The following is an 11,322-nucleotide window of genomic DNA, read 5'->3' as shown; positions in this document are numbered from 1 at the left end:
GACTGGATGGCGCACGCGTGGGGACGCCTCAAAGGCTGCAGTTGGTACGACTTCTGCGCATACGCAGAATATAAATATATATAGATCCTAATCGGTAGGTTATGAATTAGGCCTTAGAACACCCTGTAAAATAGCATAACTGTTTGGGTGCTACTATGGGAAATCTCACTGGAAGAATTGATACATCACTGTGATGGGGAATAAAGAAAATTTCAATTGGTGTATCAGAATTGTGTCACATGCAGGGAGGCTTGCCTACCTTTCCGGGGGCCGGGAGGTTGACCCGATTTCCAGGAGTGTAGGCAACCCTGCTGTAGTGCTTGCACATATGGAGGATGAGGACTGAGGGGCCCAGAAGTCCCAGATGGGGGTTTGGCAGTTAATGAGCCACTGGGCGGTGAGCCACGAGCCATTCCAACTAACCGGTTATTTTCCGGGAACTGAACCGTTCAGACTTCAGAGACGTTCATGGAAAAGAGCCAAGCTGACCATCTCTATGAGACCAGATACTGATCTCAATGGGCGGATGAGGCTGACGCCACCAAGTCCCGCCCCATGCCACTCAAATGCGTCAATTTGCGTGTCTGCGGATTGGGAGAGGGGCTAAAATAATGCAATTTGTGTCATTTTAGCCTGCCGCTTTGCTGTAGACCTGCAAAATCCGGTACTTGGTGCAGCAGGCAAGAGGGGTGTAGGGGCTGCGGCAGCGATGCAGAAGACTTGCCCACATTCCGGGGGGTCGGGAGGGCGGCCCAATTTTTGGGAGCCTCCCGGCCATTCCGGTAAGGTGGGCAAGTATGCTGTCTGCACCCATGTTTTTACAGTATACTTACATATCTCCCTACCTTCAGACTCTCCAAAATTTGGGGACGTGGTCTAGTGGCATAGGGCATGGCCTGCAAATCACTTCACTCTCATGAGGCCACACCCTTCATTTTGCCACTGTGGCGGCATGGCCAGCATTTATTCACTAGTGAATGGGGGGACTCCCAACTGCCCCCCCCCCCCCCCCCCTGCACTGTGGGACACTGCCGGCGCCGAGCAGGATGCTGGAACGACCCCCAAAAAAAGGATTTTCCCATGAAAATCGGGACAGCAGGGAGGTATGTTCTTCAGGGTTGCTGACATTTTCGGTCTCCTCTCCAGGAGAAGCCCGGGGGGCAGGGCTTGAGAGCGATGTGGACATTTTGACGCGATTGTGGACATATTAGCTCCGCCCCCTCCTCTGAGAACTGCGAATTGCAGAATTTAAATGCAGAGGTCAGGGGGAAGACGCCGCAATTGGGGGGTGACGAGGGGGTCCCCCAGAATCCTGGAGGATTGCCCACCTTTCCGGGGGGCCGGGAGGAGGACCCGATTTTCGGGATCCTCCCGGCCATTCCAGGAGGGTAGGCAACCCTGATGTACTTAAAGTACCTTCCCTGAGTTTCATGCCGGCCACTGCATTTGCAGCTAAAACCGCCACTAAAATGTCTCTAGAACATGGTGGGCACTATGTTTCCAGAGACTTGTGGATGCACAATGCCAGAATCTATACCAGAGTCTAATTGCAAAGCTCTCAACTGTCCCTATTTTTGCTGGACAGCCCCATCAGGAAGTTAGGCAATCCCTTGTCGCTCACTGCTTTTCTCTGATGCTGTCTATTCATGGGCGGCAGATGGACTGGAGCATGGCCAGCAGCACAAAGAGCGCAATGCCTGCCCCCATAGTGTGGTTTCAGCATTCCTGTGCAGACACGCACCCTTTCATAGACCACACCCCCTTTCTGGTGGAGTCTGGCTTCTTTCATTTAGAATGTTGTGAGGTTCCTATGTTGGGGATGGAGCTTAATGACAGGACTATTTGGCTCCGCACCCTGAAGTCACCCTTATGTGAATTCAATCTAAGGATGTGCTTGGATAGATATAAAAATCCTCTGTACACCAACAATTAGCTGGGCAGCCCCCTCGGCAATCTGTGCCCCCCATGACACACTGTGGGACAGTCTGCAATTAGCGGGACTATCCCGATGTAATCGGGACAGTTGCATATGTATGTGTTGTCGTGGTGACTGTCAACCTAGACATTGCCTGCCAGCCATAAAGATACTTATTTCTAATGTTCTTATCTCCTGAATTGAAATGCAATGATAACTGAGATGTAAGGTTAAGTTGGAGACTTTTACCCAATACGAGTCTTTCATGAATTGGTCTTGAAATTGGAAACCTCGCCAAACCAGATATAAGGCTCACTCCAGGTTAGTTACAGAAGAAAACGAGACGTCTGTGTGCTGCACTGATGCACTGATTTATTTATACAAATTTAAGACATAACTTTTATTAAATTGGTGGTGCAAAGTTTCACCATATTAAAATTTTCTTGTACCAGATGTACAATTAGGAAACCTCTATGGTAGCGCGGCACCAGTAGACAGCGGAATCCCAACTGTTAAAAGACCGACAGTTAGAATCCCGACTTATAGGGGCTATTCTCCCTCATGGATGTCCATGACCCCCATAGAGGGAGAATATAACCTGTGGCAAGCCACCGAACCCGCAAGGGGCTTCTTTGTGCTCACCCTGCTGTCGGAGTACTGGCACCCGCAGGGTGTCAACCACCCTGTGAACAGTGAGCAAAGGCTAGCTAGTGAATTCGCAGCCCGGCGAAGGAGTCCGAATCAGGCCCCCAGTGTGGATGGACCTTCCTTGAAGCTATTTGGGTTAGGTATTACATGAGCAGGATGTCATCTGCATACATAGATTGTACCCCACCGTCACAACCCACCCTGTCTTGTTCAGTTGCAAAACTGAAAGATGAAGAGTTTAATGTTAGGTACATCAGGTGTGCGCATTTGTCGCTGGGGTTATTCACTGATCGAAGCCAGCATTTGTTTATTATACAGCCATGATCTCTGGAGATGCTTGTGGTCACAAGCTTCATCATACACTGTCACTGGCTAGTTATCTGGGGACATGTTTTATGCTGCATGCTGATTGGTGCTAGCTGCTATAAGGCCTGATTCAGACCTCATTGCTAATGCGCAAATTCACAGTGGACTGCGAGGAGAAAGCCATCACAGACAGAAAACATGCAGGTCATTTGGCTACATTGCCAAATTGACATGCATGTTTAGTAGATATCATTTGTCGTTAATGATGCACAGGAGCACGCATTCTTAACAATATTGAGTGTAAACACTAGACAGTTCATATTGGAGGATGCGGTATATATTGGTGGATACAGTGTAGATGCAGTGTGTGATGCAGTGTATATTGGAGGATATAGTGTATATACAGTGTATATTGCAGAATGCAGTGTATATTGCAGTGGTTCTGTGTTAGTATATTGAACATACATACAGTGCATATTGCGGCAGCTTTGCTTGTGTATTATAAGTGCAACATAATAAGCTGTGTATGTAATAATGAGGTAACTACACGCAGACACGGTCCAGCTGCAGCGATCAGTGGGGGGGCCGCTACACTAGAGTACAGACGCTGAGCTGTGTTGTCATGACGCATGACCACGCCCCCTGCCATTGCCATGATAACGCATTCCAGTTGAAACGCATCAACCAATGAGGAGACAGAGTATATTCCAAACTGACCAATAGGAGTAGGCTTGCGGGAGATTTAAATTGGCTGTACGGAAGGAGAGAGTCAAAGCGTCCGCTGGGCTGTTAGAGAGAGATAGCTAGCTGTATTCGCCTGTACTGTCGCCATCATCACCATGTCTCTCCGTGTTACCAGGGTGAGCTCTCCTTCTCTGTGCGTTGTGTGCCTGGCTCCTGTGCTTCCGTTGCGTCTCTCTCCATACCGCTCCATGGAGGGGTGAGTGCAGACGCCGTCTCCATGGTTTATCATCTGGATGAGTGCTGACTGCCTCTGAATGCTGGTGTCTGTATACTGCGGGTTTCATGCGTTTTTATTTTCCCTTCTACACTTGTTTCCTTTAACCCACATAGCAGCCATCCATGAATGAGTTACCATTTAGCTGAGTAGCTGCTGGGGGGGGCTATGCTAAGGTTACTCCTCGTGTGTTTGGTGGGGGGCTTATGTATAAGCTGTAAATAGTGAGCCCTCTTCCTTCTATCCCTACCTATTGTGTGCTGCCTCCATGGGAGTGCTAGAAGGGATGGGCATTGTGGATCTGAATTGGTCCTGCACACGGGATTGCTTTAGAATGCAAAGATCACCATTTTCAGACTTATTAAATTCAAAGGTAATCTAAAAGTCTGCTATAGAACTTCCAGCTGTCCTCTTGCTTACTGGTGTTGGTGGTAATGGGTCATCTAGTTGCTCAGCCACTGGGGCATGTGGCTATGGGCAGCACACTACTATATAGTAATAACCAGAAAGCTGGTCTGGGCTCACCAGGGAAGGAACCTAAGCTACCACTAAAGACCTCAGAAGCTAAAGAGCACCATGCCTAGAACTGCACCTTATTGGGGCCTACTCCTCCCCATGCTCTGAGCCTGCCTGGAGAAGCTAGCAAAGCATGTGTGTGCAGTAAACCTTAATCTTAGGTGGGGCCTTTGTGTAGGCCAGTGGTGTCAAACTCATGGCCCTCCAGCTGTTGAACTACAGGTCCCAGCATGCCCTGCCACGGTTTAAGCCATAAATTATATAAACTGGGAGGGCATGCTAGGACATGTAGTTCCACGGCAGCTGGAGGGCCATGAGTTTGGCACCACTGGTGTGGACTGTATGCATGGGTCTGTTGCCCTCTGCTCCAATATTTATTTACCATGTGTGTTCTGCTTCCAATAGAATTGGCACCTTTAGAACAGCTGAAGCCAAATTTAGTGGAGGGTGTAATGGTTAGCATTACTGCCTCGCAGCGCTGAGGTCATGGGTTTGATTTCCACCATGGACCTAACTGAGCAGAATTTATATATTCTCCCCGTACTTGTTTCCTCCCACAATCCATATATACTGGTAGGTTAATTGACTCACAACAAAATGAACCCTAGAATGTTTTAAGGAAGATTGTAAGCTCCACTGGGGCAGGGACTGATAATGTACAAATGTGCTCTATATAAATAACTGGTAACGAATTTTTTTTTTTGCCTCAAGGTCTAAAACAACGTCTAGGGTGTTTCATTATCCAAATGTGATTACAAACTACTTGGGGATGTGGATAGTTATGACTATCATTACCTGATTAGGCTGCAGCCTAGGGCGGCAGTGGAAAGCCGAGGAATAAAATTCAGGCCTAATTTTTCCAATGCATGTTAAATTTCATCTGTCCCCATGTACTATGGGGGTTAAAGTTCATAATGTGGCTGCCAGATGGCCACAGTTTTGCTATTAGAGAATACTGAAATTGTGGCAATGCATGCTGGGATGTGTAGCTGCGCAACTGGAGAGCCACTGGTTGGCCTGGCCTAGGGCATCTAGAACCTTTAATCAGGCCCTATACATACATGTACTGCTGTGGTGCTTATATGGTCATTCTCCTAATCGCACTCTAGTCACCTATGCTTACACATCTGGGGTCTTGACTGCTAATAGTGACTAAGTTATTCTTCTTACAGAACATGCTGTCCAATGCTGAGAACACTAAAACTGAAGTTTTTGGTAAAAGGGCTGTGACTAAGCCAGGACTGCGTCCCCGCACCGCCCTGGGCGATATTGGAAACAAGGTCGATCCTAAGGTGCCTGTGAAGAAGGTAATTCTGTCACCAGTAACCGCTGTCTTGTATGCCCTTGCATTGGATGGTAGCTGACTAATTCTGTCACCTAGGAACTCAAACCTGTGCTGAAGGTTAAGAAGGCCAAAGCAGCGGAGAAAATTCCAGAACTAAGAAAGATTAAGGAGGAAAATGTCTGCCTCAAGCCTGCTGAGGTAACGTGCTCTCGGTGTAGACCTGGACTGGTGGGGAGCAATTGGGCCTATTTGCAGGAAATATGTATGTTGGGCAGTGTTTATCCTTCTGTGATGTCCAATGCCTGTCCTTCACCTGCAGTCACTCATGGGCCATTGCTGATCTGGCTGCCCAACATCTGAACTAATGGGGCCTACACACGGGGAGATGTAGTCATTTTCTAAGTGCTCTAGGGCAGGGTTCCTCAAACTATTTTTCTCTGGGACCACATCGGACAATAAAAATTACAGGGCCCCAGCAAGTTACTGCAGAAGGTCATCCCATGTGTAGTCAGCAGACATCACATACATGGCAGCATTGTGGAGGCACAATGGTGTGATGTCAAATAGTGAGATCGTTTAGAAAATGCCCGTGTAGGCCCCAAAAAGCTACAGATTCCCAAACAATTTAGAGACAATGGGTCATGTATTAAGCCTGGTGGAGAAAGTGGACGGTGACAATGTACCAACCAGTCAACACTCAAATGTAAATTTTCAAACCGCTGATTGGCTGGTGCATTATCACGTTCCACTTGCATCTCTTCCCCAGTCTTAATACATCTGCCCCAATGCTTAAACTGTAGCAGGGCATAGTGGGATGTGTAGTTCCATGGCATGTTAAATGCCACATAAGTCCTACTCCTAGGTAATACAATATAACTGGCCTTGACAAACTGCAGACCTGCTAGCATGGCCTAAACTGGGTCAATGTATCCTAAAAGGAAGGAAGCCAGTAGGCCTAGTTTGGTTATCCAAAGAGTCTTGGTGACAGGGTAATGCCAAAGATGGCTAGCTTATGCTGCCCTTTGATGCCATATGGTCATGGCAACTGATGTACAGTAGCCAATGTTTCATGCCCTTTTCATTACAGCAGTGTTTAATCTCTTGCAGATTTATATATCTTGCATGCTTACACCATTGGTTATCCCTCGCAACTTCTAATCATGGTGTCTTTTTTAATTAGGTGGAACCTAGCTCCCCTGCACCAATGGAGACCTCTGGGTGCATCCCAGATGATGAGCTGTGCCAGGCTTTCTCTGATGTCCTTATAGAGGTGAAGGATGTGGATGCTGATGATGAAGGGAACCCCATGTTGTGCAGTGAATATGTGAAGGACATCTACTGCTACCTGAGGAGCCTGGAGGTGAGGCTTTAAACAGAGCTAACACACATGGTCCTTGAGGCACCAACTGTCCAGGCTTTAAAGATATTCATGGCTCACCACAGATGGCTACATCAAAGGTACTAATTGAGCCACCTGGCTAAGCATGGATATACTTAAAACCTGGACTGCTGGGGTGCATTGAGGACCGTGTTTGGGAACCTGCTTTGACCTATATACAGGTGTTCCACCTTGGAATTACGAAGTATGTGTTAATAAATTTCCTTTAGTACTAGGCCTTTTTCCTGGCTAAAGAACTCTTCTACAACAGGCATGTCCAAGCTATGGCCCTCCAGCTGCTGTAAAACAAGTCCCATCATGCCTTGCCACAGTTTTGCTTTCTAGGGAATGCTAGAATTATGGCAAGGCATGCTGGGATGTGTAGTTTTACAACAGCTGGAGGGCATAGTTTGGACATGCTTGTGTCAACCACATGCTATTCTGAGGGAACAGGAGAGACTGGACAACAACCTCCAATATTGTATGTTTACTTTCTGTTGCTTTCTAGGATGCCCAGGCAGTGAGGCCAAACTATCTCCAAGGCCAGGAGGTCACAGGCAACATGCGTGCAATCCTTGTAGACTGGCTGGTCCAGGTGCAAATGAAATTCCGCTTATTGCAAGAAACCATGTTTATGACTGTTGGAATAATTGACCGCTTCCTGCAGGTAAGTACTCTCTGGGTGGGCGCAGAGCTTGTAATGAAAACGTCTTTGCCTATGTAACCTCTAACTACTCCGCAGGAGAACCCGGTTCCCAAAAATCAGCTACAACTTGTGGGGGTGACTTCCATGTTCCTTGCTGCTAAATATGAAGAAATGTATCCACCTGAGATAGGAGACTTCACCTTTGTGACAGACCACACGTACACCAAGGCTCAAATACGAGACATGGAAATGAAGATCCTCCGTGTCCTGAATTTCGCAATTGGCAGGCCTCTACCCCTGCACTTCCTCAGGAGGGCTTCCAAAATTGGGGAGGTAATACCCACTTTCAGTTTAATCAGATCATGTTATGGAGATCTGAAAGCAGAACTTGGCAAGCTACTAGCAAAACATGTCCCTCTGACCTAGACCAGTAGGGTTCTTAGACACTATACATTTATAATTCCAATGTATATAGCATGTAACAGCAATTGTGTAACCCTGATCTGTTTCTGCCCTTTTGATGATTGGTATTAATGTTCTATAACCCAGGTGCAGGCAATGTGCCACACCAGGTGCTAGGGAAATACACATCCCAGCATGCTCTGCAGCATCTTGGTCATACACCAATGACTGCCGTAAGCATTTTAGGATGTGGTGGACTGCGGTAGCTGGACTGCTCCATGGTGCCCACATGGCAATCTTCACCAGGTTCCACTTTGCCCCTTGTACACATGGAGTAAATATTAAATGGTAATAAGCAGCTTCCCATAGTTTAGTGGCGTGTTGTAGACATGAGACTTGTTCATAAGCATCACTTTCTCAGGTCACTGCAGAGCAGCACAGTTTGGCAAAGTATCTGATGGAGCTGGTCCTGGTAGACTATGAGATGGTGCATTTCCCTCCTTCCCAAATAGCAGCTGCAGCTTCCTGCTTGTCATTCAAAGTCTTCAATGCTGGCGAATGGGTGAGTCTCATTTTGGGTCTTTGCAGTAACCATAGATCCAGTGTAACAAATATGCTGGAAAGGGCTAAGCCTAATATCCTTGTGTCTTCAGACTCCAACGCTGCAGCACTACATGGCCTACTCCGAAGACCAGCTGATACCAGTCATGCATCAAATGGCGAAGAATATTGTGAAGGTCAACAAAGGACTCTCCAAACACATGGTAACATATTGCTGCTGTTCAACTTGCTGTGTACTGACTCTTGATTGGGGAATAATAATCAATAGAGACAGGATTATATGCAACATAAAAAGCTTGAAATATGCATGAAAAATACTTAAAATATGCATGAAAAGTGTTCAAATATGCTACATTAAATAATAAAAAAAGTAATTTTTAACTTATTTATAAAAAAAATCAGCATACAATTAGTTGCAAATAAACCTCAGAAATAGGCCCACAGCATCTGCAGATGTCTAGTGCTATACACAGAACTTTTTTCTTCCTGGCTGCTACAGCAGACTGCACCATCCAAAGCTCTTCTTGAATCAACTACACAGACCCTCATCTCCAGCGCCGATGGATCAAATGTCAGCATTGCGTGTGAGGGCGGTGCAGTGGAAGGCTTCCTCCCTGCGCCGCATACTCACTGTGACATGGCATTTCCTCCGCACCTTTTGATGTCACAACCCTTCTGCCCACCTCCTCTGCTGCAAAAGTCTGTCTCTTGGGGTAAAGTCCCAGGCCAGGGGCAGGCAAAGGTTCGGGAGCTTCGTAATAGCATCCGCCCCGACTGACTTTTATCAACATGGATTGGCAGCCTAGAGCAGTGTCAGACATATCGTACATTCAATGTTCACCATACTGCGCACATATTGCCCCAGCCTGCACACTCTATCACTACCTGGCCAGCAGCAGCAGGGCAAAGCAGTGCTGTGACTTGCGGGTGGAAAGGGGGCAGGGCCTAAAATATGCACCATCACTAGATTTTAGGTAAAATATGCAATAACCAGTAAGAATGGGCAAAATATGCAAATGCATATGCATATAATCCTGTCTCTAATAATCAAATATTGCTACTTTGAGGGAGGAGAGGGAATGTTAAATAGCTGGTAATGCCCCACATTTTCCTGTTCAGGCATTCTTGTAACAGGAGGTCTCCAGTGGTGATATTGCACTTTACCCTCTTGAATGTGTAATGCTTTCCTTCAAGGCTTCTTAACAGTCCAGGTCTTAAGGATATCTGTGCTTGTGCAGACTCGAGATCAAACTGAATGGGGTGAGAAGTCACGTGGTGTAAGAAGCATATAATCCCTGCACTGTTGGGATGCCTTGAGCAAAATGTGGTTGTCGTGGTCTGGAACAGTGGTTCCCAACCCTGGTCCTCAAGTACCCCCAACAGTGCACGTTTTCCAAGTCTCCCGGCAGGTGCACAGATTATTCAGGCACACTTTAAAAGATCCACAGGTGGACCTAATTATATCACCTGTGATTCTGTGTGGAGACCTGGAAAACATGCAATGTTGGGGGTACTTGAGGACCAGGGTTGGGAAACACTGGTAGAACGTGTTCTTCCCACTATAGTCAAGGAAACCTCCAAATATAACTTTATTGTATGACTTCTGTTTATGAATGATATAATGGAAGTTCTGCTGAATGATGCAGGGGAAATTTTATTTTTTTTCTCCCCATAAGACGGTGAAGAACAAGTATGCAAGCAGCAAACAGATGAAGATCAGCACCATACCACAGCTGAGGTCCCCAGTCATTGTGGAGATGGCCCAGACTGTCCTCTCATAAAGGACAAACACTTTGTATAGATTGTTCATTTTAACATTGTTGTGCATTTGTAAATAGTAGTTTTTAATAAACTTTGTTTTTATCTGTAATCCGCTTCTCACTTACTGCGCTGGCTTGTACAAACTAAGGCTCCTGTAGCCTCACACTACAGATCCTTCCATGTATGGAGGCGGTGGTGCTGTCTGGCTTATCCCACAATAAGTTGGTGCATTATGGCTGCTTTGTTAGCACTCCCTGCAGTGCACTCTGGTGTCTGACCTGTAGATAACTGGATAACTGGTTATGGGGTATGTCGGAGATGCCCACATTCAATTCTAAAGTTGGACTAAACCTCAAGCAGGGTGAACATATCGGGGCTGAATTGTGGGAAATATGATGCAGGTAAGACTGCAATTACTTGGGTTCCCCTTAAGTCAGAATTATCTTTGCACCAAATCCGGACCAATTGCTGAGCTTGCTGGTCAAGAGATGGGTAGAAAACATGCCATGTTTGACGTTCAGCCTGTAATTGTTAGTGACCTTAACAAGGTAGAATATATTGGCAGATCAGACTCCTGTACAGTGACTTGGACTTCCTAAAAACAAATTGTGGGAAATGGCAAGCATAGACTGAAAGGCAGTGTACTAAAGCGCTGAGGGAGGCCTACTGTGACCTTAGGCTTGTGCTATACATAATGGGAGATCGGTCAGACTGACTCCTGTTGCTACAGGGAATATCACCCAGGGCCGCCATGTTTGCTGGCACAAGCTGCAGCTAATTGGGGGTGTGGGTCATTCAGCGAAGTGCTAGCTCCCAGCCGTCCTCCCCGGTTTATCCAGGCTACTGCATGAGGCAGTAACTGGATGGGTTTTTGTAGCTTTAGGTCTGTTATACCTGCCTCAGACAGGCAATTAAAAAATTTGGGCCAAAGGGTGCCGTCACAAAT

General features: G+C 46.7%; 1 protein-coding gene across 1 annotated transcript; it reads left to right on the top strand.

Moving 5' to 3' along the window:
* The first annotated feature begins 3,570 nt into the window (after positions 1-3,570).
* On the top strand, positions 3,571-10,485 carry LOC146026599 (G2/mitotic-specific cyclin-B1-like). Its single transcript, XM_083157405.1, has 9 exons — positions 3,571-3,729; positions 5,516-5,650; positions 5,725-5,826; positions 6,809-6,988; positions 7,515-7,673; positions 7,749-7,985; positions 8,476-8,616; positions 8,708-8,818; positions 10,292-10,485. The coding sequence occupies exons 1-9, from the start codon at positions 3,709-3,711 to the stop codon at positions 10,394-10,396; spliced, it is 1,191 nt and encodes a 396-aa protein (XP_083013531.1). The 5' UTR covers positions 3,571-3,708; the 3' UTR covers positions 10,397-10,485.
* The last annotated feature ends 837 nt before the right edge of the window (positions 10,486-11,322 follow it).

The sequence above is a fragment of the Crinia signifera genome, chromosome 8 (genome assembly GCF_055691185.1).
Source record: "Crinia signifera chromosome 8, ASM5569118v1, whole genome shotgun sequence".
Taxonomy (NCBI): Eukaryota; Metazoa; Chordata; class Amphibia; order Anura; family Myobatrachidae; genus Crinia; species Crinia signifera.
Note: the sequence above shows the minus strand (reverse complement) of the source record. Positions and strands in the feature narration are given on the sequence as shown.

Coding starts and splice junctions, on each gene's coding strand:
- LOC146026599 (XM_083157405.1), top strand. CDS start 3,709: ATGTCTCTCCGTGTTACCAGG. Junction 7,674..7,748: donor TAATTGACCGCTTCCTGCAG/GTAAGTACTCTC, acceptor ACTACTCCGCAG/GAGAACCCGGTTCCCAAAAA. Junction 7,986..8,475: donor GGGCTTCCAAAATTGGGGAG/GTAATACCCACT, acceptor TCACTTTCTCAG/GTCACTGCAGAGCAGCACAG.